This window comes from Saccoglossus kowalevskii, chromosome 18 (assembly GCF_978046115.1).
Source record: "Saccoglossus kowalevskii chromosome 18, keSacKowa6.1, whole genome shotgun sequence".
NCBI classification, from domain to species: Eukaryota; Metazoa; Hemichordata; class Enteropneusta; family Harrimaniidae; genus Saccoglossus; species Saccoglossus kowalevskii.
Window position 1 is genome coordinate 15,830,105 of NC_140658.1, and position 27,100 is coordinate 15,857,204.

The 27,100-nt window shown below is 36.5% G+C and overlaps 3 protein-coding genes and 1 pseudogene across 3 annotated transcripts; all 4 read right to left on the reverse strand.

Annotated features, from left to right (window-relative positions):
• Positions 1–370: 370 nt before the first annotated feature.
• Positions 371–3,406, reverse strand: LOC144360393 (LITAF domain-containing protein-like). The gene is made up of 4 exons (XM_085493157.1): positions 3,285–3,406; positions 2,490–2,679; positions 1,839–1,968; positions 371–665 (listed from the first exon to the last, which is right to left on the reverse strand). Exons 2-4 carry the CDS (start codon positions 2,659–2,661, stop codon positions 551–553), a joined length of 417 nt encoding a protein of 138 aa, XP_085349283.1. The 5' UTR covers positions 2,662–2,679; positions 3,285–3,406; the 3' UTR covers positions 371–550.
• A 3,871-nt stretch (positions 3,407–7,277) lies between these two features.
• LOC102802165 (LITAF domain-containing protein-like) lies at positions 7,278–10,356 on the reverse strand. Its single transcript, XM_006822237.2, has 4 exons — positions 10,283–10,356; positions 9,162–9,363; positions 7,904–8,039; positions 7,278–7,687 (listed from the first exon to the last, which is right to left on the reverse strand). The coding sequence occupies exons 2-4, from the start codon at positions 9,337–9,339 to the stop codon at positions 7,573–7,575; spliced, it is 429 nt and encodes a 142-aa protein (XP_006822300.1). The 5' UTR covers positions 9,340–9,363; positions 10,283–10,356; the 3' UTR covers positions 7,278–7,572.
• A 2,021-nt stretch (positions 10,357–12,377) lies between these two features.
• LOC102802403 (LITAF domain-containing protein pseudogene) lies at positions 12,378–14,305 on the reverse strand (annotated as a pseudogene).
• Positions 14,306–22,642: 8,337 nt separating this feature from the next.
• On the reverse strand, positions 22,643–26,951 carry LOC146731618 (uncharacterized). The gene is made up of 3 exons (XM_085492734.1): positions 26,881–26,951; positions 25,656–25,987; positions 22,643–24,406 (listed from the first exon to the last, which is right to left on the reverse strand). Exons 1-3 carry the CDS (start codon positions 26,909–26,911, stop codon positions 24,311–24,313), a joined length of 459 nt encoding a protein of 152 aa, XP_085348860.1. The 5' UTR covers positions 26,912–26,951; the 3' UTR covers positions 22,643–24,310.
• Between the last annotated feature and the right edge of the window lie 149 nt (positions 26,952–27,100).

The window sequence follows — 27,100 nt, forward strand, 5'->3', positions numbered from 1 at the left end:
AACAGTGTAATAATCAGATATTGACTCGGTAAGTCAAAATGTATTAACCCCTTATCTTTGTATTTTTGTATTTCTATTTATATGGTTTGATAAGCGTCATTTTCCTCATTTGTGTACAATGATGAATCAATAGATGGTATATATACTGTACATAAGTATATATCTTGTGGAAGATTGAAATAGTTCTTATCAAATTTACACCACTTTGAAAAATCACTAGAGTTTTGAATAAATGTTATATACCTTTTTGTATAGTTTTCTTTACCTATATACTCATCCCCGCGGAGTTTTTCCATGGCTTAATGTACTTATGGGTCAGGCATGAGGTATCTTATATAAGTGTATCGTATTAGACATACAAAATAATTCATCATATCGAAATATTTTTTTTATTATACCACTCACATAATATAAAAGTGTATTATAAAGTGTGTTATAATGCACACGTATATACGACCAGGTCTCAATAGTTTCACGCCAATGTACGGTGGGTGAAACCGATGCAACGGAAAATGTACAACGACGCATGCGCATCATCTGCTTCCGGTATTCAGTATGGTCTGCAGTATTTACCAATCACAGCATGACAGTTAGGACAGGAGTGAACGACGTCCTTGCAAGCGTTGATACAGAACGGTATAAGACAGAGACATAGTATCCAGCCGCTGTAAAATAAACATCAACAAATAATAATCGTATACATGCATTTACCCATTCGACGCCAACATTGCCTGTTATTGCCCTTACAATGAGGATTTGATAACCCCACCCCACCTCCCTTCCATCTAATCATTCGAGGATGTAGAAAATCACGTAGTAATACGCGAAGTATTTGGTTGTAATGATGTTTCCCTGTCGAGATCAAACATACACGAAAATACTCAAACTTATTAGAAAATACAAAATAAGATTAAATGACAACAAGACAGTGACCAAGTGAGCGAATTTTGTTATGCTTTCAAAAAATCAACATAATACTTTGTTTCTAGTAGGAAATAGGTGTTTAACTCCATTTTGACAAACAATGATAAACATACAGAATAACCTGTGCACCGCGTTATTTGTAGTGAAGGGAACATAATTTGGGGTTCTCGTGGCTTTCTCGCTTTCAGTGAGATCTTGGCGGCCGTTCAGGTTACTCACCTTAAGAAGGGGAAAATGTGCGCACCCACACCCGTACCCATTTTCAGACAGCCAAAATGTGAAATGATTTTTTTATACAAGTGATTTATGAGCTTTATATTAAAGCGGGAGAGTCGTCATCTAAGCACGCACGGGAATTGAGTCCCAAGCGACGATCACAACACACGCTAAAAACACAAAGGCTCATGGGTAGACGCTTGTTTGTAAACAATGACACGCTATGGCCATCTGGCGCATGCGCAGATGACGACTCCCCCGCTTTAATAATTTCAGTGATGAATGCTGAAATTGTAGAACCCTTTTAAGACACTTTTGCTCAAGAAAGAGACTCTTTTGACGGCACATATAATTTGCTGATATAGCTGAACACATTGGCATATAAACTTGTCTATTGCCAAAATTGCACAGGATATGCATTATATTTAATGTCTCATAGAGGCACAAGACCACGATAATAATCCCCCAAAGCGAAAATACTCATAAAGGTTTAACATATTGAACAGAATATTAAAGGTTGTCCGTATTTGTTTTTTTTTTGTTTTTTGCAAATTTGGGAGCCGAAGCAATTCTAAAGAGACAGTTGTGGGAAATTTCAATAATAGGCTTTTGTGGTGAAGTGATGTAATATGTTTTATTAAACACCGTCTCCTCTTCTAATGCTAATAATAGATGCTAAAACCTCGGTAAATACATACCCAACAAAACAAATGATCCCAGCCAACAACCACGTCAGGTTGCCATTTTGGGAGGTTGTGAGTGTTATAATATCTGTGTTGCACGCACCGCAGATTGTGGATACCGGAAACTCGCCATACAAAGTAGAGGCTGTACACGAACAAATACGGAAATACGGTTTGTTGCGTTAACAGTAAATGCATGGAAAACAAATAAAATGTATCTGAGAAACTATGATGACCTGGACTCGTTAAAAAAATTGCCGAGGTATGGCACTCATACTAAAACTAGGTCATGATAATATCATTACCAAAATACATTTTGTATTATCTGTAGAGTATAATGGACGAACTTTTTTTTTTGTATGAAAAAAACACAATATGTTGTTGAAATATTGTTCGCGGAAATGTTGTTCATTTTGGTACCCCCCCCCCCATACCAACAACCACAACTGTCTTGTTTGTTTCATTATCGTACTGCCTATAGACCTGTTATGATCCCTGGTGTAAAATAATACACTTTCGAATCATACTAGGTATTATATGACACGTGTTTGAAATAGCTACGTGTGTGGCACTTGTCGGTGCTCTGATTCATACTACTAGTATACTATGCAATTAAATCACGTGATTCACTTTGAGGAGGAAGAAAGTTGAAAATCAACAATGTACCCTGTACGATATACACTGGAACTGATGCAGCCCGAGGCTGCGCTTGATACGGCTGTTGAACTTCATAAGGTGGTGCAGTGGGCTGACTTTCACCATTATAGTTATACGGCGGTGGTGATTGTGAATATACATTATTCGACGATAAGATCGATTGCCTTTCCGAGTCGGTCATGGTCTCAGATAGTCGGGTCTGAAAATCAATTTTAAAATAAACACAAACCCCTTTTTTAAAGCATCAGTTGTATAGTACTTTGATGGTTAACAGGAACCGAATGAGAAATGGAAAATCTCGTTCGCAATTAAACGTACCATTTGAGATGAAGTGTTGCAGACGGTTGATGGATATTTCATGGAAAGAGAAGAACATAAATGAATAAGTGCTGCAGTTAGTCAGGGAAAAATTGGTTGGACAGGAAATGGAGACAGCACTGACCGCGAAATACGCCTTTGGGAAGTATTACTGATGGAATATTTTATATTGCAGCTTCTTTCAATTTGAATTGAATTCAAGTTGCATTGCAATGCATTAGTAATAATGTAAATACAAATGTATATACATTTATTTCATTTTTGAGACTGAGTTATACAGATTGTTACGTACTACAATTTATCTATATTGTACGGTTATGGGGATTATTAATTTCAATAAACAATATTCAACTATCCTTTGCAACATCAATAGGATCATAATGGTAATGTTTATCGGTCTTTGAAACTAAAGGCATTATCAGTAGTCACGGACGACAAGGCTAGAGAACTGATGATATAGAAACATCGAAAAACACGTTTACCTACCTAGTATGGTATTGTGTCACGGTGAATTTATATAATTCGTCTTTCTGTTTAATTGTAGTGCAATATCAGCCCTAGTAGTGGTTGGTGTTGTTGGGAAAGTCACGGAAACAACATTGCGCTCCCAAGGCGGAAGTAAATAAACCGGTATTGCTGACCCAGTTGACTCCCATGTCACGTCCAAAGCACACAATGGCAGTCTTTACGGTTAGTGCGTCTGTGTACGTGTCTGTTCCACTTGTCATCTCAAGAACCAATCATCAGATTTTAATGAAACTTGGTACATATATGCTCAGGGATAATGCTCAGACGTTATTGGTTTTGGAATCCGTGCTTATTAATTAACTAATTTGCATAATAATTAATCAGTTTTAAGCACTTTCATGTAATATTCAACAGATTTCTATGAAACTTGCTACGTACATGTCCTGGGATAATGCACAGACGTGATTCGTTTTTGGTTGCATACCTTGCAAAACATAGTCCGTGATAAAATGGTTCGTATTTGCGTTTCTACTGAAGTCTGACATTAATAAATAGTTCGGATGTCACATACGTTTTATTCCACTTTTTGTAATACGTTTTCAGATGTAATAACTACAGAAAAAATGGCCGTGCGTAGTGAGGTGATTGACCACAAAATTGAAAGCTGCCTGTGGCACAGGCACAGGCACTATTGCGTAAAGCGCAAAGGCCTCTGGGAAGGAGATTGCAAATCGCCGAGCTTCACGGCACTACACGTCTTCCCCTCGGCCACCGGGCATCCCCAATAAAGGATGCTTAATAACCGAGCTTATTACGTGTAGAGAACATGAAACCCGTCCACGCGATCCGCGCCACACAGCGTGGCCAGAATGCGGCAAAGGCCTTCAGATCTGGCTGTAGCTGTGTTACATAGAACTCATTTGCATATTCGAATATGTTCGAACTACAAGACCTTTTGGTTAACAAAGTTATGCGAAAGTCACTCCGTTACTTTAATCACATTAATAGAACGTTTCACTCCCTGACTCCGAATAAATGTTCAGTTAATTAGATTAAAATATACATGACTTGCGTTAGAAAAGTACAATCCTTTCCTACATGCCAAAACATTAGTTTGTACAATAAACTTTAACTTTATTGACATTATTCATTCTAGATAACAATTCCTAAATACATAAACAAAAACATACTACTAAAGTTTAACAAAATGGCTTGGAAAAATCAGGGAATTGATAATTACTGTATCACATTACCATACTTTCTTTTATAAAAATACCAAGCTGTATTAATGTGGAAGTGTTGCCCATAATGTATTTAAATTTTGAATCTTCATCCATCAAATGGATATTAACAGTTTTATTTCTAATTGAGTCAAACAATTTATGGGCATTTCATAACAAATGGAGTTCATCCTCAATTGAATTTGTGTTGCATCTTGTACAGATCATGTGTTCAACTTTAACCTTTGGCCTTAAATGCCTGCCTTTCTCAATCATTAAGGGATGGTCACTTATTCTTAGTTTGCATATTCTTTTTTCTTATTCCACCATCCTTATCATTATTTATACACTCATCCATTTTAAATTCTGTTTTGAATAAGTTATATGTTCTTAGTTTATTCTGTTCCCCTGTTCCATCTGTATTTTATTTATTTTTTCCAATTTGAATCATAGTCAGTCTCTAAACATTTACAAATTTCTTGAATGTTATTTTCATTCCCACTCCAAAAGTTACCCACTTCTTTTTTACCAGTAATTTCTTGCATTGAATAAATGACTAACTTTACAAGAACCTTTGTGTTCTATGGCAGTTAGACCCACTGACATGGTGTGTTCGATAGTTCCAGTTACAAGCACTGCCCACAATCTCCTTCCCAGAGGCCTTTGCGCTTTACGCAATAGTGCCTCTGCCACAGGCAGCCTTCAATTTTGTGGTCAATCACCTCACTACGCACGGCCATTTTTCCGCGGTTGTTTCATTTGAAACCGAACTACAAAACGTGGAAAAAAACGTATGTGACATCCGAACTATTTATTAATGTCAGACTTCAGTAAAAACGTAAATACGAACCATTTTATCGCGGACTATGTTTTGCAAGGTAATGTTACTGTAGTGAAATGGCGCACGTGATACACTAAAACTGTGGAGAAAAAACGTTCTGTTAACGTATATAGTTGGGAAAGAAACATTAAAGACTAATTTCACTGAAAGAAGTTTCCTAACATTTCGTTTATCTTGTATTGTGATGAATATTTCAATACTATTTCTGGCTTGAACGGTTTCGATTGTGCGCGTCTAACAGCCATAGAACACTAAGGTTCTAGTAAGTTTATAAAGTTAGTCATTTATAGTAGAAACTACTGCTTTGGCATGTAGGAAAGGATTGTAATTTTCTAACGCAAGTCATGTATATTTTAATCTGAACATTTTATTCGGAGTCGGGGCGTGAATCGTCTTATTAAAGTGATTAAAGTAACCAAGTAGTTCGAACATATTCGAATATGCAAATGAGTTCTATGCAAAGCTGCTTTGTGCAGTGATGATAAGTAACGCGTATCGAACTGTGCGGAGTTCGCACTGTCCACTGACATGGTGTGTTCGACTCGGATAGTTCCCGTTACAAGCACTGCCCACTGCGAATATTAATATTCATATTTTAACAGAATGTGTATTTTTTGTCACAAACTGTTAAAAAAAGATGGCTAGTTTTCTATTATTATTTTTTTTTCTTTGATTGGAAATTAATATTTTATGCATTTCGAGCAAGTTACTGCGCAAAACCATTGGGACTCATATCAATATAAAATAATCATGATGAATATCCTTAGCAACAGTAGTGTGAAATATCACTTACTAATATTTTATACTAAAGCTGGCGATACTCTCAGCAGAACAAAGACGCTTGCATTGAATTGAATTGTAAAAACTATAAATATTTATAAAGATGGAGGGAATGGATTTCTTGCACCAATAGTATGCACGTAAATTATCAGTACTTTTTGGTTCAAGGATAATAATAGCCATGATGCTACTCGTGTCAACCAGCTGTAAGAACAAGTGGTTTAAGGTAATAGTGTTATCAGAGGTCATGCAAAATGACGTTCCAATTCATGAAAACGTGACGACGTTGAATGTCTCGCTTTCGTTCGTTATATAAGTCGTGTTATGTCACTTTGGGCCATGTTACTTTTAGTTTTGGCTGACGTTTAATATTGGAAACACCGTGAGTAGTGTTGTTTATCGGATACAACGCCAAATAATAACTGTTAGTATAGCGCACACTAAAAGTGTGATGTTATATCTAATAACCAACACTTTCGAGTGAATATTTCTCAATCATAACACGAAAAAAACGATTTAACATTTATGTTGCATTGCTTAGCCCTGTACGTGTGCCCATTTACATAAATATGTATTGCTCATGAATAATTAAATGGATATCACTTATCAGGAAAACAATATTTCTTTATTGAAAACTATAAGCCGGCAGTTTTTCTGAACGATCTTGTTCTCATTCGCCGATCCAAATGGAGAGTACAACTTTTCCCTGCACTATTTAAATGTTGGAACAGTCTCAAGAGTAGCAGATTTCTGGATTCGAAAACAAAAATAAAGTTCAAGTCTACTACTAGTAGCTGTGTGAATGCATAGTCACTATACTGAATAGGCCAAGCAGCTGATTTGTGATGGAATACTATATGTAGTTCACTATGATATATATGTAGATATATCAGGGGCAATACTACGGGCCGTTAAGCCCGTCACTGACCCACTCTCCTCCTACACGTAACACCCGTACGCTGTAGCAACACAAAGTCCGCAATGGTGCTGTAGAAAAACACACACCCAAAACTTTTCAAATGCGGAGTATGACTGTGTCATCGTACTTCTATAACTACAACTATCAGTTATCCGTAGCATTTAGTGTTTACTTATGAATACAACTTTAGAAGTTACACTCTGCATAATATACATGCCAAGTATGTATTTGTGTAGTTGAAATGCAGCATATCTTTTATACATACTTTATTAACAATAGATATATACGACAATTCATATCAAATATGATTATATTTATTGTCAGCATTGTTTTCTATAGTGCAGCCACTGAACTATTTACTACTCAAGTTACTATTCAGTCGGTGTCACCATCAACCAATGAATGGTTATTGTGTTATTAAATATTTACAGAAATCACAGTTACAGTCTAAAAGTCGGAAGACTGTATGTCAAGTATCCAGTCATCATCATCAAAGAATAATATCCGTAACATCAACAACGCATGCGCATCATCTGCTTCCGGTAGTCAGTGCAGTCTGTCGTATTTACCAATCGTAGCATGACAGTTAGGACAGGTGTGAACGACGTCCTTGCAGGCGGGGATGCAGAACGGAATGAGACAGAGACATAGTAACCAACCGCTGTGGGAAATGTACATAATGGAATGGGTTAAACATATACGTCAAAGTTACCTGTCACCTTTCAAAATTCAAATGTTGATCGAGATCTCTCCCGATATATCATAGAAGCCAATGTTTCTTAAGATCTCGTTCAGAGTATGCTGTTAACACTGTGCCCCAGCCAAATATTCGAGAAATGAAATAAAATCTCCAAGAACGTAATAGATATACACTTACCCAAGTAAACAGATAATACCACAGACCAGCCAGGTCAATACCCCGAATGTGTGGTTGACGACGGTTACGATGTCGGTGTTACACGAGGCACAACGCACGTTGACTGGGATGTCTCTGTACACGGTCCCATATGGACCTAAAAACAGCATAGATATAACGTGGTAAACAACATGTACTAGTAGAGGTTTCATCATAAGAAAACAATGTTTATTTTTATTACGTGCACTTTATTAATATCAATGCTCCACATCATCACATGTTGGACCATGATGCAAATCGAACATTACGTTTGACATAGCAGAATTTGTTGTTTGTTGCTAACCACAGAACTGTCGTTGCGTGTGCGGTCGCCATCTAGTTTAATATCATCTACACGCAACAAACGTTCTGAAGAATTCATTTGGTTATTAAATTAAATTTCGAAATCTCTAGAACGTGTGATTTTAACAAAAAATTGCAATGACGGTTATGTTTACATATTAATTGTGCAATCTCAGAAAATGTGGTAAGATCTGGTGTGTGCATGCTAAGTAGTACTCATTTGGTCATTTTGACTGTGCTAATTATTTTAATTACATGCAAGTATGCAAATTTAGTCATCATACAAATGCGGGTTGTTAATTTTGACCACTGTTTTAAGCATGTTCCATTTATGATAGGCCCCCGAAATGTTTATACGATAATTAAAGCGCGTGTTCGAATTTCATTTAAATAAACAATTTTAAACGCGTTGTATACGTCGCTATGAGTCTCATATCGAACAGGACGCGGCGCAACGACTGCCGCCCTTTAAATATACTTATAGATTCTATAAAATATAAAAAAGTTCATTTTGATTAAAACATATACATCATAATACATCTTTACTGAAATCCGCCCCACGAATTCCGAACTATAAATTTGATGTTTTTGCTTATTACGTGTATATATATATAATAAAATTATATATTGTGGACCTGTCTGTTTCATTAATTTATTTTCATTACAAAGTTACTTTTTATAAACACGTGTGATAAAGTTTTGTTTGAAATATATTTTGGAATACATAATCTCATGCATTAAGATGGAAAAAAGGTTGGAAACCCAACACATGTGCTCTCTCTAAATATATATATATATATATATATGGAAGTGATAACGTTATTATCATATAGTAATTTACAAGTTTAAAATCATTTTTTTTTTTCGGTTCAAGTTCAAGACATTCTTTTCCGTTATTCTGGGTTTTAAAAGCAACCTCGCCATATTCCACACATACCTGAGACAATAGTTGTGGTTGTGTGAATTGGTTGCGTAGCAACAGGTGGCTGCGAGGGATATGCTTGTTGGTTCGGGTTGGGTGGTTTGTTTCCATGAGGTTCAGCTACACCTGGATACTGCGGGGGAGCGTCGTTATTAAAACCACCAGCATTTGAATTGTCAAAGTTCTCACTCATAGTGAACGGTAGATACCACCGACGCTGCAATAGTTAAAGTATGGGATATAATATAAGTACACCACTAGTCTGTGTATTTTCCTCGCTCATATTTAACAGTAAATATAACCATCTCTTGACTATACTTTATTGGCGATTATTTATTTGGTGGACGCGCGTACGTTCTGTTGAAAAGACGATGCATCTAACGCATTCAATTCCATGAATTAGGCAAAAAAAAAAAAAAAAAACTTATCTTGCCCTCAAGTTGGAAAATTGAAAAATTAGGTAGGTCGATCGGATTTTTTTTTAAACTCGTGAAAACTAAGAGTATCGTAAATAGCCAAGGTATATAGGAAAAAAACGCGACCCGATATTTCTTATTATTCGGTCGGTCGCTGAGGGCTACAAAATAATTATTTTTGGCCTTATATTACAATACACCCGCGTTTATCGCAAGAAGACCGGCGTTCGAGATATAACATCGCCATGAATTCATTGGGTCACTAGAAATAAACATTAACATAATAGAAGAGTGACAACATAGAACATTTCTACCTTCATTTGAAAGTCACCAAACGACTTGTACTGTTAATGACATGAACACCCAAAATCTCAGATCCAAAATACATTGTCGTTTTTTATGCTGCGTTTCAGTTTGAGAGGCGTAAAGCGAATTATACCAGGGCGGGTACATCATTGAAGAGTCGTATAAACCGGATAGCAAATACAGATTTCCCGATTACGTGATTAACAAAGTCGTAGGATTCTTATTCAAATAAATATGGCTAGCGATCTTTGTGAAAAAAAAGCTTTCATGAGTCCTGGGTGCTCTTTTTCAAAAAAAAAAAAACTAAAAACAACAACATCGACTTGTATTTATAAACTAACCGAGAAGTTCTGTCTGGTTTACCTGACTCGTAGACGCACAGTAATCAAACGCTACGTAAATACGGACACCTACCGTTACACTTACAGCAACTTTTCTACGGCACGCTTTGTCCGGACGATTTGCTACAAACGTACAGTGTCTCTGGTATTAGTAGAAGTAACTGTTATATTATACGCCCTTTTTGTGGGTATACAGTTCAGATATAATTCGACGTCACGTGGTCGTCCAGCTGCAATCGCTAGAAGAAATGAATCATAATTTGCTATTGATTTACCAGTCACGTGATCTCCATTCGTCAATACTTGCGTCAGAGTTAAGATACACGCGATAAATACTACCAAGAATGTTATCTATTGTGTTTAAATTTAACTGTCAAAAGCTTATCATATTTATGTATTTGTCGCTGCAAAATTATATGACAGGGTGAAAGAGGTGAGTGAGCTTCAGTGCGATTTTTTTTTTCACGTGAATATACTTCGCTGCAAATTTGAACGTAAAGAATGTGACAGGCAAAATTTTCCCAGCTTGGCACGCTACTTTTTAATAGTACACGTGCACGTTTTTGTGCTTTTAATTTATTACGAAAAATCGTTTCCGACTTTGTACTGTACTTTAAATACTAGTAGATCACGGGCATATCCTTCAATTCACGGATGTAACTGATTAATAATATGAGGTTAATACGAGGATACCTCAAAGTATGCACGAAGACAGTACAGCGGGAGTATCGACCGACGCGCAGCGGAGGTCAATGTGACGGTATGGTGTCTGAGTGTATACTTTAAGGTAGCCTCGTAATAACCTTCTTATTATACATCTTTTCCTTCCAAGGATACATCATGGGAATGCAGAAATCCAAAATGTTTAAAACAGAATCAGCGAACTTCTTTGTGTGGAGTCCGGTCAAACCCTAGTGGCAGCCATGTTTGTTTTTATTATTAGAAGACGCTTATGCGCGCAATCATTCCATATTTGGAATTCGCATTTCCTAATATGACAGGACGAAAATACCCCGTAAATCACCGCAAAATTACGGCACGCTGTAACTTATGACGTTACGGTGACAGATGTATAATAATGTTCAATATTACTCGTGATAATATAACTTTAAATAATGGTATGTTCTATAATAGGCACATCACAGCATAGGTCGGTAACGTCTGCAAATACGACTCGAGTTTTAATTTTGTATCTAGATGGCGGGTGGACGACCTTTAGATAATGTCCCACGAGAACAAAGTAGTGTTGTGATCAAACTAAATTAGTGTATTTTGGCGATGTACAAAATACCTTGTTTTCGTTTATACGATGTACAGGTGACGCTGCCTCGTATGTTTACATAAGTGTGGTCTCATTTTATTGACTTTTGAACAAACGTCTACGGGGTAAAGTACGTAACTATATGTATCAGCTTGTTGATTTCTCTATTTGACATTTGACCCCTGTGTATCTAATGTAAAATTTACTTTAGCAAGGCTCTTGTGAACGTTTAAACACGGTCCGAGTCGGTATGTGGTAGTTTGGAAGTGTGTTGGTACCAGAACACGCAGAAGCAAACTGATCGGAACTGTTGTTACTTGTGTTGGTATCTAAGCAACCAACTTGTTGACTTTGTTCGATAGTTTTCATTATTCGCACTTTGCAATCCGTTCACATGTTAGATTTAATAATATACAATAATATAGCAAAGATTAAAATCGTATTCGACAAGAAAAATAACCTGCTTGTTATAATTACTAGTATTCGATTCATTTTTAAATTCAGTTTTCAAACAACAATACTATTTGCTTCTATAATTTAATCACTAATTTAAATAATACATTTATTTAAAGCAGTTCTAGGCGAATAACAAATGTACACTACAGCGCATATATGCACTGCATCATGGGAGAGATCTTCAAAATGTATATAACAGAGAATTACCAAACTTGAAACACATCAATTCAATGTATCATTTTGGATTATGTTTTAGGTCATTTGGATTCATATCAAAAATAATATATGCATCTTTTGTTCCCTAAATAACCTACTAGATCTTGTACTGTTATCTGTCATCAAATATTTACAAAAATCACAGTTACAGTCTTAAGACGGGAGAGTGTTCAAGTATCCAGTCATCGTCTGTAACATCAACAACGCATGCGCATCATCTGCTTCCGGTGATTATTCAGTGCAGTCTGTCGTATTTACCAATCACAGCATGACAGTTAGGACAGGAGTGAACGACGTCTTTACAAGCGTTGATACAGAACGGTATAAGACAGAGACATAGTAACCAACCGCTGTGAAACGTACAAAATACAATAGGTTAAAGACCATTTGTACACATAGAAACATGATTGTATTGTCCCAAAGCAGGGGAGTCGTCACCTGCGCATGCGCCAGATGGCCATCGCATGTCATTGTTTACAAACAAGCATCTATCCATGAGCCTTTGCGTTTTAGCGTGTGTTGTTATCGTCGCTTGGGACTCAATTCCCGCGCGTGCGCTGGTGACGACCCTCTCGCTTTAATAGATACACTTACCCAAGTAAACAAATAATACCACAGATCACCCAGGCCAGTACCCCGGATGTGTAGTTGAGGACGGTTACGATGTCGGTGTGACACGAGGGACAACGCACGTTGACTGGGAAGTCTCTGTACACGCTTCTATATGGACCTAAAAACAGCATAGATATAACGTTGTAATGACGTGTACAATCTAGTATAGCTTTCATTATAACAAAACAATGTTTATTTTTATTACGTGCACTTTATTAATATCAATGCGCCACATCATCACAAAAATGTGCGCCCGTCGAGTTTTCACCCACGATGCAATGCGAAAATTACGCTTTAAAGTAGCAAATGTTGTTGTCGAACTTGCCGTTGCATGGGCGGTCGCTATCGAGTTTATCATCTACATGCAAAAAACATTCCGAAGAATTCATTGGATTGTTTATATTATTCGAGGTGTTGGAATCGGAAAGACCGAAATTCTTAAAAAAAATCTTATAACACGACAATCCCCTATCGCGTCGTAATTAGGACGAGTCACAAAGCGACCTGTCAAAATACCAAAATCACGGGTAAAACGTCGCGATATCACGGGTTTATGGTGTTATCTGTTTATTTTCGTGACACGGTTACATGGTTTATAAGTTCTGTTGGACAAACACAGATAATTTTTGCAGCACAAAAAATACAGTAATCGATCATAATCAGACATAAGTACAACGCTAAACATGCCGTGGCCTAGGTTTTACAAAAATACTGTACATCCCCTATCAATATACAGAGATGACGTGATATTACATGAATTGCCGTGAAATAACTTCTACATTTAATTTGTCGCGCCCTTCAAAATTTACTTTTTTCACTGTTGATATGCAAATGACAAAAAAAAAACATAATCTGTTCGGTGTTCTAATAGCTTTGCGCGGGATACCTACATATGCGCTAAAAATACTTGATAAAGAATATTATAGAACAGTCGGAAACTGTTTTAGAACAGTCAAACTGCAAGTTTACGATAGTTGTGAGGGGTCAGTCGACCGGTAATTTCACGCAGGCGATGGGTTAATTAATATTTCATGGCAAATTAAGTAAGTTGAACTTCTGGATGCCCTATGTCAAAGTATTTGAAATACACGTTCATTCATTGGGGTCGATGTTAAAATACGTTTCAAGAAAGGTCGCCATGTCTTGCAAAATGCCGATAGACTGTAGTGTATTGTTTATTTTAAAAAGCTCTTACATTTTGGTCTGTTTGCTGGATTTATTGGTTAGTATTTTCGTAACTAACACTGTAAGCGAGCGCGCGTCTCAAAACTAAATATTTGCATATGAATAGAATATTGTCGAGTTAACCAATCACATTAATTTAAATTTATTATAAAATTGTGTGTAAAAAATGCATCAGATAAAGGGAAATCCGGATTTTATAAACAACTTTAATATTTTGCACGTACCTGAGACAAATGATGTGGTGGTATGCGTTGGTTGCGTAGCAACCGGTGGCTGCGTGGAATATGGTTCAGCTATACCTGGATACGGCGGGGGAGCGTCGTTACTAAAACCACCATACTTTGAATTATCAAAGTTATCACTCATAACGATCGGTAGTTAACACCAACACTGCAATAGAAAATATATGATATTTAAGTACTTAAGTACGATAATAAGTGCGGTGGTCGTCACACCGCGCCTTGTTCGAATTGAGCCCAGCGCGACCTATACAAAATGTAACACTGCGATAAAGACTTTTTAGATGTTGTGAAATTCTTTCGTTCTGGGGGAGAAAAAAACTCTGAAAAAACTGATTTTGACATAATAATTCAGATTTTTTTATGAATTTATATTCCCTATGCATCCATAAACATAATTTTCATAATTACCGATTACGCGAGAATATTACAGAAAAAAAGATAATTTGATATATCCTCTATATTTTATGCCTTCTATTTATCTTTTATTTGAAACATGACTGAAAGAAGCTGTATAAAATTACAATGTAGTGTGTTCAACAACTCATATATGAACAATAAATTTAATAAATATGATTGTCCTTTGTAAAAATACTGTATTTTTCTGCATAAAAACGAATAAATTTCACAATGTCGAAAACGGAAAGACTTTTTTTGCAGTGTTATTTGTAATTACATTGTTTGTTAACAAGCAATTCGACCGCCGCCGTTTGAGATATATCGTCACCCTCAACGAACCAGGCAACTGGAAATAAAACATAATAACTGTTATATCATTGTATACTGATACACTTCCACTTCATTTGAAACCAATCAAAAGACTTGTACTGTGCAATGAAATCAGCACCCAAAAGAGTCATGATATAACTATGGTAACAGAATTATATTATCCCTTGTTACTCGTTATTGAAAAGCCGCATTCTCATAGATAGATCGGTGCCACGTACATCGCTGTTACCAAAATAAAACAGGGCAATGCACGAACAGACAAAACAAGATTGTGTGTACGACTCGGCAACATTCAATGTTTTCAACTACATATTTGTATGGATAGTTGAAAGCGGGAGGGTTGTCACCAGCGCACGTGCGGGAATTGAGTCCCAAGCGACGATAACAACACACGCAAAAAACGCAAAGACTCATGGGTAGACGCTTGTCTGTAAACAGTGATAACAACGCTGCAAAATCAAACAAAAACAGATACGCCACAAACAAGGCGTATAATCGATGACGTATGTGGGATGACCTAGACACGTCACCCGATTACCTGATACACACGTTCGTACATGTACGTCGATCAAGATTCATATTCCAGTAGAGGAGGCACTGCGATAGAGGAGGCACCGCGAGAGACAGCTTAGTGACATTAACGGTTACACGAGGCAACCAACTGTGGTGACGGGCGACGTTGCCTGAATCATCTTGGCTACGCGACACGCGAGAACTCATGGAGCAGCGTTAGCGTTGCCTCACGAATTGCCTGATATACACCGACCTTCGTGGATGTCTTTAATGACATTTATTTGAATTTATAACTGACCGAGTAGTTCTATGACGGATTCTGTTGACTCATACATAGACGCATATCAATCAAATGCCATGTAGTGAATAAACCTACCGTTACAACAACTGTTCAAAGCGGGCGCATACGATTCGATCCAAACGTGCACTGTCTTCGGTATTCGTTGAAATATTTTCTTAAACGGCTTTCAGTTGGCACATATTTCAGATATTATTCGATGTCACCAGATCGTTTAGGAGCAATCGCTCGAAGAAATTATTTATGATATGTATTTTTCCGTCACGTGATCGCCGTTTGCCAATTGATACCAAGTACCCTGTACACATACGTCGTATATTTATTCCTCATGATTTATTCGGTTTAAAGTTTACTATCAGAATTGTATTACGTGACAGGGCAAAATAGGTGACCCGGTTTAGTATGATGGACTTGGTCACGTGATTACACTTCGGTGCAAGCTGAACCAATTTCAGAAGATATAGATACTTGTACCGACTTTCTCACTATTATTGGTAGTTTACAAACTTTGTGGCTGCTTTCAATAGTTTACGCAAAAATTCCATCTGCTTTGTATACAGCTTTGAAAAGTTTGTAGGGAACATTTACCGACTTTCAAGTTGTACGCTGTTTTTAAAATTTCAAAGCAACTTTTACCGACTTCTGGAAAATCGTAATAGGTTCGAAAGTCGTACAAATTAATGGAGTGTTGTAAAACATATCACCCGCCGGAAAGTCACTAACGTTTCGTCGAAGTTCGGAAACGTTCGTAAAAGTTCGTAGCAGAAAAGTAAAATTTGGCAGAAGAGTCGTAAAAATTGGTTGTAAAAGTCGTATTTGTTGACCGTAAGTAGTAAAAATAGGAAGGAAAGTCAAAAGTTGGGTAGAATATTGTGAATGTTAGTTGGAAATGTTGTTGTAAAAGTTGGGAAGAAAATCGAGAGAAATTGGACTGGAACGTCGCATAAAAAAATGTTTGAGGGAGTAATTCTAATCAGTTTTATTAAATGTCGTAACTGTCGGTCAGATAGATATTCAGTTTGTAATAGTTGGTTTGAAATTCCTAAAAGCTTGTTGAAACGTATAAAAATTGACCGGAAAGTAGTAAATGATGCTTAGAAAATATTGATAGTTCCTTTAACAGGAAAGTTGTTGAAACTGTTTGGAAACCAAACATATTGGTTGGAAAGTTAAATGTCTAAATCGTCGAAAATGTTGCGTGGAAGTTTGTAAAAGATAGTTTCAAATTCGTTCAAATAGAATGGAATATAGTAAAAGTGGCATGATAAATCATACACTTTGAAGGGAAGGTCATATAGGTGGTTGGCAAAGTCGGGAAAGTTGTTTGAAAAATAGTATAATGATATAATTTGTATGGAGGGACGTATGCCGTGACCATTGACTGCGAACATGGAAGTTGGAGTTTATAACAGTTCGCTGGACAGTCGAAAAAATGTTGTTGTGAAAGCAAAAACGTTGACTGAAAATAATAAATATTGATAGGATAGTCATAAAACATAAGTTTGAAAAGCTGGTTTGAAAATTACAAAAGTTTGTAAGAAAGTCGTAAAATTAGTAAACGTCAATTGGAAACTTGTACAAATTTTAACAATTGGCTGAAAGTTTCAAAAATTGTGTGAAAGTTGAAAAACTTGTTTGAAAATGTCAAAAAAGTTGGCTGGAAAGTCTTACAAATTATCTGGAATGTCGTACATGTCGCTCTGAAAGTGGGAACAGTTACTAGAAGTTCGTAAAATTGTCCCGAAAAGTCGTAAAAGTTGATTGAAAGTCGAATATTTGTTGCTAGAAAATAGTGAATGTCGTTTCAAAAGACGTACAGATTGGCTAAAATGACCCCAAGAAAATCACAAATCTTGTGTGTAGTTTGTAAAGTTGGCTAGATATTCCTAAAACGTCTTTTAGAAACTTGTAAAAGTTGGGTAAAATGTCGTTAAGAAAATGCTGGAATGTCGTGAAATATTGCTAGCAAATCGTGAAAGTTAGTGTATATGTTGAAAAAAAGATGATTGAAAGTAATTTATGTTTGTTCGATAGTCGTAAACGTCGATTGTCATGAACACACGCTGTAGTCATATACATTGGTTGGAAAATTGTACCAATTGGCTGAAATGTCGCAAATGTCGCCCGGAAAGTCGCAATAGTTGTGTGGAAGTTCATTTAAATTTACCAACCGTGTGAAAACGTTGGATGATGGAAAGTCGAATATGTTTAAGCAGTAAATGTTGTTTACAAAGTCCTAAAAATTGGCTGGAATGTCTTAAAAGTTGGATTGAAGGCCATACAATTTAGTTTACGGGTAAATTCTATTACCTAGAATATTTTAAATGTCACTCGAAAAGTCGCAACAGATGCGTGGAAGCTCTTAATTATTCTGGAAAGTTGTAAAAGTAGTTTGGAATATCAAAAAAGTTTGAATGGAAAGTTTTAAAAAAAATGGAGGGAGAGTCGACCGGAACGTCGCATTGAATTGCGTGTAAGTTTGCTCAAATTCGCTGGAATGTTGTCAATGCCAATGGAAGATCACAAACGTGGGGAAATATTGTCAGTGTCTTCTAGAAGGCCAGAAAATTGCGTATAACTTCATAAACGTTAATTAGAAGTCAAGAAAGTCTTCTAGAAAGTAGTAATGTTTGTTTAGAAAATCGTATTAGTTGGCAGGAGAGTAAAGGAAATTTGTTGAAAAGTCAAAAAAGTTTCCTCATATGTAGTCAACAAATTGACTCCAATAGTATCAATGTCGAGCGACAAGTCGAACAAGTTTGTCTCGTAAAAATTAGCTGAAAAGTCGTAAATGTTGGTTGGAATTAAAATTGTAAAAATAAGATAGAAATGCCTGTGTAGGAAAGTCGAAAAAAAAAATGGTTGCAAAAAATTTGCTGGAAGGTAATAATATTTATTGGTTGGAAAGTCGTAAAGAGCAAAAGTTGACAGGAGAGTCTGATATTTTCGTTGAAATGTCGTAAACGTCGCATCGAATGTCCTAGAAGTAGGATAGAATGTTTAGAAGTGTTGCTGGAAAGTCTTACAAATTGGATGAAATATTATAAATGTCGACCGGAATGTGACAAAAGATTTTTTCTAGAAAGACATAATAAAGTTTGGTTAAATGTCATATAAATTCCCTAAAACGACGTAAATAACACCCGAAAGGTCACAAACGTTGGGTGGAAGTTCTCAAAAATTTGCGGGAAAGTCGTAAATGATTGCTGTAAATTTTAGTTAGAGACATAGTGGTTGGCTAGAAGGCAGTAAAAAATGGTTGGAATGTTGTGAAAGTTGGCTTGAAATGATTACTTGTTGGTTGAAAAGTCGTAAAATGTTGTTGAAATAATGTAAACGTTGCTTGGACATTCGTAAATATTGCATAGCGTGTCGTGAGAGTTGGCTATAATGTCGAAAAAATGTGTTTGGAAAGTCAATAAAAAAATTACTAATGTAGCCTAGTTGGTTGCAAAATTTAGCTGAAAAGTAATAAATGCTGGTTGTAATAGAAAGTAATAACAGTTAACAGGAAAGTTGTCAAATTGACTGGAATGTCGAAATGTTGGAAAGTCGTACACTTCAATTGTCAAAATTTTTAAACAAAAAATTGCAAATAGAGACAACTTTAAGACACGTTTCAGCCGCTTTCTGTTTTCAAAAAATAAAATACAGAGGCAATCGTATCTTGTACTTTAACCAACAGCAAATTCATGGTTATTTATGTGTATTTTGCTACTTTTGAAGGTAACGGTGATTGTAAAAGAAGCGATGATGACGATTTGCATGTAATCAATCGGAGCACATGTTATAAAATAGCGTTAATGATTACCTAGAAAAGTAGTAGGAAAACGCTGATATGGCAACATACATAACAACCACCGATCATTTAGCAACTTTGAAATCTGGAATCACAAAATGTGAAATCTTCTTTATAGCAATTTACTTATGTTAGTAGTGTATATAAAAATGTATCCAACCATGAACAATTGATATACGTGGTGTTCAGTGTTATTCAACTTGAATATTGTTGCAAGGTGAATAGTACCCTGCTAGCGTTAGCGCTACATTTTTCGAGTTAGTATAGTTGACACTGTGCGCAATAATTTTCCCAAATACAACATTAATTTTTACCAATTCAATATATCTTGTCTATTTCATTTCGAATATTTATACTCTGTTATAATCTTTAAACGCAAACCCATATATCCACTGTAATCAGTTAGTAGCGTGTTCAAATTGGGTGTTGCTTGTGTATGTGTCTTACTACGCGCCATGTGTAAGAAAAAAAAAACAGATGTGAAAAGGTTACGTCGGCGTAAATGGCTTGAATATGACACCCTTGAAGGTATCATACCACTAATTAAAACTCCATAGACGACAATGTTAACATATGACGAGATTGCTATATGAAAATGATAAACAAATTTGAAAACATGGCTCAAAAATGGGAAATAAACATGTTGGCCAGCTCAAACTTTTGCAAATCTCAGGTAAACAATACACACCTATTGTATTTGGATTGCACCAAGAGAAATCACTGGAAAAAAACAAGATTAGAACATCCAAATACGCGCAGAATAAACCAGGTACACAACCGCTAAGTCATAAACAAAAGATTACATGTTAATCTCAGCTTTGACCCAGGTGATGGACGCCCTCAAACAGGGAGCACCTGAGAACAAAAATATTTTAAAAATGTCATTGCTTCTTGCAAGGCATTTAAGTGGTTGAATAGTGGCACGAGACCTGAAAAGGGGTACCAGCAATATAATGCATATTCAATGCGTTCTAATTTTAAATTTATTTGCAATATGTGTATTGTATCATCATGATAATTCAATGTAATTGAGTGTAATAATAATAAGTGTGTTAGGGGGCTTTCAAAATGAGATATACATTGTGCTTTGCTGGTTTCCCTGTTCTCCTGGCCTAAGGGAGTACAACTAGCTCAATCATGCTGGTGGTTCGAAATGTACAAGAGAATAAACCCAACTCCACTATAAAAAGAACTTCCGCATTTAATATATATCGTAAGTCTGTCCCTAGTATTTAAAAACACATTAATTCAAGATTAAACCTTACAGAAAAACATACCCAATCGCGAAAACAAAATCAATTGTAGATTTCTACTCCATTTATTGTACAGCGAAGACAGAAAGAACTCCAGTATCGGTGAATATACATGCCAAATGTAACGCATACAGATTACAAGTAATACTAAATCAAAATAAGCTTCCAAACTAAAAAATAAAAAGAATTCTCATGAAAATATTCAAGCGAACGTAAAACTTTGTTTTGTCGGTAAACATAATTTATTAACCGACTGTGCTGTAGCAAAAATAATCACACGGGAATCATACAGTTGAATTTCTAATGTTAATATTATGTCGATCCATGTTTTGTATATACTGTGTAACTAGGCATTTATAATTGTATTCATGTCAAATTATCCACCCACCCCATCGCGCTTGCGATAAAAATACGTACAAGTAATTTCAAAATAGGGGATCACAACCTCTGAAAGAAATATACGATAACCGAAACATAATTATCTGTGGGTCGCTTCTATTGTAAAAAGCGACAATGTGAACTTGTTTTCAGCGAGAACACGGTAAATATACGCTAATTTGGCCAACATATTCCATAAGCATCTTGTTGTTGTTGTTGTTGTTGTAAATACACTGTTGTAATACAAAATAGATACGACGAAGCCAGTAAATAAATATGCCTACCAACACTCAAATTAAAATGAATAATTCAATATTACCTGTTCACTGAATTTTATTAGCAAAATCCTCTACAAGTAAACCGGACTCGTTGTTTTACAGAATCATTCATGAATTAAATAACCCAGTGGATATGTTCAAAAAATATACATACAAGGTAAGTAAATGTTAATGAAGGTTTAATGCATTCATAGCGTATTTGCATGCTGTGTTTCCATCTCTACCAACGGATTGTGCGCAACAAGTTTAAGTAGTGTGTCACTACTACACACGTGTTTCACATTGTGCAAATATTCAGTGAGTTTGGACTGGATACTTGCCAGTACAATCTAACCCAGAAAAAAATAGCAGATATTTCAGAAAAGAAAATACAATGATTACATCAGCAATAGCATGGATGCGATTTTAAATTTAAAAAGTCGAAACTTAACTAAAAATTCGACGGCTAAAATTGTTAATTACAGCTTGTTCAAAACGTCTGCATTCAACTTGAATCTACTGCGCATGCTCAGAAAAAATAAACATGCTCTACATACGACAAGCTCAATATAGATTCATGAATATTAATGAGAGAAATCAACAGTAGAAAGCAGCGTCCAGTGTTGCGTTGGCAGTTGCTCGATCGGTTGTTCCTGTGCGCCAATATTCATTAGTTATATATTAGTTATTTCCTGAAGATCCGTAAAATAATCCGACATTTTGTGATATTTTTCTAATTGCATTAATACGACTTGGATAGTTCGTAATAGTTTCATGGTTGTGAACAGTTTGTGATTTTCATTTTTAACATTGTTAGAAACCCGAAGCCGGCTAAAATACATTTCGCATGTACTATTCAGTCTTACGTCCAAAGTTCCGTCGGAGACAGTTAACGTTTTCAGTTTTACCCAATCTACGCCAAGGCATCTCTCTGCCGCAAAAGGGCGCGTAAAGTATGGGACAGCCTTGTCACGATATCTGTACAATTATTCCATTGTGGTAGCATTCTTTGCTTTGAAAATTCAAATTCTCTTTTTGGGAATTCTATCAAATTCATTCATTCATTCATTCATTCATTCATTCATTCATTCATACGCCGAGCGTTTGATAGTATCAAGGTGTCCTTCTTTTAATTACTGAAAATATGGAATGTCTTGTAGTATTTGTTGACTTCGTATGTACTTTAATTTTTATACTGGCTTTGCATTCAGATATATTGACACATGACAGGAGAAAATGATATACTTGTACTATTTTACTACGGGCAATAACACAATTCTCATACTAAATTTAAATATCGCCACATGTATGTTACTGGGAATCTAAGCCGCTTTGTGAGAGTTGGATACGAATAATATTGCTGTATGATTGACCCGAATCATCGTGTCAATTTTTCTCTTAACGAGATCTCGCGATATCTTGGCGGTAATTCGCAAATTAAGTCTATTGTTCACTTAGTAGCCGAGGTGAATAATTGTCACAAAGGAAGACAAACATTGTCACCTCTTTGTCACGTCGCGTCATCTCGAATGTCTTAAATAAAATAAACATGAACACAATATTCGTCGTTCCATGACAAAATTAATCATTTTTGTGAATAAAGTAGTACATGTGCTTCCGGAGCCATGGGTATGAATAGCCACATAAGGTGCAGAGTAATTTGAGAGTAAGACATTGAATTGTCAAACTCCACGTGACGACCGCTCGTCCAATGGAAAGCTCGAAATACAAGATAGGAGATGACGTCTGCCTGCAGTGCGCGGATCTAATCTGAAGCAGCCATTTTTTTCCAGTACTTTTGACAAAATTGAGGGGGGTGGGATATTGAACGATAGTTAGTAAAACTTTGTTTGTCAGTTTTGCCTTGTTTGAAGATTGGAGTAACGACAGCAGGTTGTTTCGATGGGGCGATGGACGGAACAGTTTAATTGCGTGTCCACTGATAGCAGAATATGATTTGTGAGAAGACAGTGAGGATAACACAGATAAGGCCTGGTTAAGACATCAGTGAACGCCGTAAGTTGAAAATTTTTTCAGGGGTCCAATAGGTGGAATATGTATGTAGTTCCCGAAAAACAGTATTACCTATATTAGTGAAGTTACGTTACTGGTGACGGATCACCTAAAGCAGCTATAGTAATATGGACTTTGTTAAACAATTGTCGAACCTTGTACATTTTCCCAAGATTGACATTGTTGATTTCTGTTGAATTGAGACTGTTTGTGAGGAATATCATTTTTAACAGTGTTGCAAATGTTCACAAAGTCGAACCAATAAACATGAAGAACAGAACGATGACACGTTTCTTTCTGAACCAATCACTAACAGGCATGTTTTTTCTTGATTGTAGAGTTGAACCAAGAATTAAGTTGAAGGCGATGTTCAGCTTCTATGATTGAAGCATTTTTATCAAGAATTCTGTTGTACAGTGAGGTCTATAATGATAAGGCAAGATTTATAATTGTTTCGACATGTTTATCGTCACGGTTCTATGGATTATTCTGTGAATCGCTGAATTGAATTCCTAAATATTGATTATTTGAGCCAAAAAAAACGAATAAAGCACGTAAAATGCTAGCATGACAGGAGACGGAACGACAGAATGGAATAAATCATATATGATCACTGAGAAACGTTTGTATTGTTTTGGCTGGCTGCTGTGATATGCTGGGGTGCATACGAGATCAAATAATGAACTGACAGAGTAACCTGTGAGCCTGAGTACTGTGTTCTTTCAAGCGGCACAAGGCGAATATTTCTTATCCTCGGCAGCTGTTCATAACAGTCATACCTTAAAACACAATGTGGAAGGCACATACAACTGTGAGATATGTTCGGTGTATTCGATGACGACGATAAACGATGGTATAAAAAGTTCTTGTTTTACGGTGTTACATTTTGGCACTATGTGTCATTTGTAGGCACAATAGATATGTCGTCCAGTGCAAAATCCATGGCCATTTGAAGATCAAAACCTTTCCGACTTGCTTCAAAAACAATCTAAAAAAAGAGAGAGAACAACCCAATAACAAATGAAATATGTTTACAGTTTATAATCGACTGAATTCACGACGTATTCGGTTAGTCAGTCAATAGAACTTAGATGTAAATGGACGCTGGGATCTCGTTGGGAGCGAGAAAGTCCCTTCAAGTTGTGCGCATGCTCCGCATTCTCTTGTCATCGCGTCAACTGTTCTAAATATCATGATTACATAGATTAGAGGAACTGTGAACACGATGACGGGAGTGAATGGGATACGTTGAACGAGAAGATTAAGTCTCGTGGTCCTCTCGCTTCTAACGAGATTTCGGCGACCATTTGCATCTGTCGCCTATTGAACTCAACAGATACTCATTCGATTATATATTTGGATGACAATACAGTGCATCAAACAGCTTGTTATGAGTACATAGTGGGGAATTGGAACCATTACCTCATTATACTTAGCCACGTGGACGGACTGTTAATTAAAGGGCGGTAGTCGTCGCGCCGCGTATGCGCGAGATATGGGTCTCATATAAACAAAGATGGCGATTTTGTCTGTGTTGCACACCGACTAGTACAAACTGGGAGGAGGAGGAGTCGGCGGTAATTAGTACAAGTGGCGCTTAGGGCAATACTCGTACTCTTGATTTCGTTAGAAACGCGCATTGGATTGTGGGGAGAAAATGTTTATCAACACAAATGTCGCACATGCTCGGCGCGACAACCATCGCCCTTTAATTTATATTCATACACCCTCACATTAGCATATCCCTGGACCCCACTACGTCGTAGAGTGTGAATTAAACACAACTACGGGACTTGCCATGGGGTAAAAAGTAATGGCTGCGCTGCTAATGTGTCAAACTCAACGTATTAATTTCCAGAAATTGTATCTGTACAAACCTGAATTAAACCTCCGATCTGGATGCAATTCTTGTCTACGGTGTAAGCATGTGGATTGCGTGAAATCTTACTACTTTACGCGCCTACTCAATTTCGGCATAGCTGGCTCAGCTAGCATTACATTTTAGCTATTTTAGCTAATCTGTAATTTCGCTAATTCAAGGATGAAGCTAATTTAACAGAAAGTCTATTCTCACAGGGAGATAGTCGACACTTTAGCTAAATTAAGCTTCTGTTAATTCATGCCAAGAGTCAAATCCGCTAAAATTGCATGCAACTATTTCAACGTGTTCTACAGTATTTGAGTGGACGTCCGGATTTAAATATTACCCACTTATACAAAGACAACATTGACAATACCTTATAAGGAAGCTTGATTGAAACATTCAAGACTACGCGATTCCATTTCCCTCCAAACTTCCGCATGGAATCCGGCGTCTTCTGTATTTCCCAATGTGTGCTGCATTCACTATGTGAACCTTTGTTCCCTTTGACTGATATTTCTACTACACACATCCGAAGAGTTACATTAAACGGACGATTATTTCTGTTAGATACTGTCCCTATTGAATAGTGAAATGTGATACGGTAACTACCCGGTCTGAGCTCTGGCGAAAGCAAATTGGTTGTAAATGTACTTTCATTAAGGCGTTGCCTTGGCACAGACTGCCTTTGAGTCTTTAAAAAGGTTCCTATGGAGAGAGAGGAAATGAGATCATAGGCATTACAGGAAGATACACGGGACTAATAAAAAATGTGTCTGGAAATGATAGTGAAATTTAATTGAAATTTTTCTTAATATAAAGTTTTAACACTAGAACATTTTCTTCTGATATAATAATATGGAAACTATTGTCGAAGCAAATGGCTGCTGAATGCCTGTAGTGCAGTTAATACCTGCAGGAAATACAGCAAATTTCCGTGGCATCATTATGCGTGATCATGCGCACATCAGCCAAATAACATGAACACAGGAGGTTAACAATCCGTCTGACACATGGGCAGAAATTTACCGGAAATTTAACAATATGATTTTTTTCTGTTTTGTTGTTGTATTTATTTGTGTTCTCAACATACTTACGATCACTTGTTGCATGTTGAAATGTATGTACATTCGTTTGTTTTTGTGGAATCGTAATTCTCATATCATAATACCACCACTTGCAATGGTCCATGTGTCCCTCAATAATATAGATTATCACGTACACATAGCATATGTGGGGCACAACAATTGTTTAGGGCTAGGAGATGGACTGGCACGTTTCACCCATTGGAGATGGGTAACTACTTGCCACTGGCACCTTTCAGTCATTGAAGGGAGTGTCGCTGCCTGTACTGGTATCTTTCAGCCATTGGCGGACCTCGTGTGCCTATGTTCAGGGTGAAAGATGACCCCATGTCCTATGTTTTTATGTGTTAACATTATGTTGTTGTTTTTCTATTTTGTAACATTCCATGTATTTTTTCAATAATAATACATGTGATATGTGTTTGCAAATGTGTGAATGTTCCGAATTAAAATAAAGATAGTAATTCCGACTATTATATTCATTTGATATTGCTACTTCAATATTTGTAGAATTACCTTCATTCGACTTCGTTGTTACGTCATTCATATCCTTGGGTGTGTTGAAGTGCCACTTATAAAAACTGCTGCCCGTGATGCTGTAACCGCAGTATACTCTATATTCGAATCCACATACCTCTGTGGTGTGATCTAGAAGTGGAAATTATTCATAGACGTACTGCTGGGTTATTATTAACATTCGGACATGACCTCACCGCAGCTACACCACGGAAATCGT

Excerpts from the sequence above, each read along its gene's own strand:
- LOC102802165 (XM_006822237.2), bottom strand. The coding sequence starts at position 9,339 with ATGAGTGAGAACTTTGACAATTCAAATGCTGGTGGTTTTAATAACGAC. Across the intron at positions 8,040-9,161 it reads AACCACAACTATTGTCTCAG|GTCCATATGGGACCGTGTAC; the intron begins GTATGTGTGGAA and ends TGCTGTTTTTAG. Across the intron at positions 7,688-7,903 it reads GGTATTATCTGTTTACTTGG|CGGTTGGTTACTATGTCTCT; the intron begins GTAAGTGTATAT and ends CATTTCCCACAG.
- LOC146731618 (XM_085492734.1), bottom strand. The coding sequence starts at position 26,911 with ATGAATGACGTAACAACGAAGTCGAATGAAG. Across the intron at positions 25,988-26,880 it reads AACAACGAAGTCGAATGAAG|GAACCTTTTTAAAGACTCAA; the intron begins GTAATTCTACAA and ends CTCTCTCCATAG. Across the intron at positions 24,407-25,655 it reads CAATCAAGCTTCCTTATAAG|ATTGTTTTTGAAGCAAGTCG; the intron begins GTATTGTCAATG and ends CTCTTTTTTTAG.
- LOC144360393 (XM_085493157.1), bottom strand. The coding sequence starts at position 2,661 with ATGACCGACTCGGAAAGGCAATCGATCTTATCGTCGAATAATGTATAT. Across the intron at positions 1,969-2,489 it reads TCCAGTGTATATCGTACAGG|CCTCTACTTTGTATGGCGAG; the intron begins GTACATTGTTGA and ends GTTCGTGTACAG. Across the intron at positions 666-1,838 it reads GGGATCATTTGTTTTGTTGG|CGGCTGGATACTATGTCTCT; the intron begins GTATGTATTTAC and ends TTTATTTTACAG.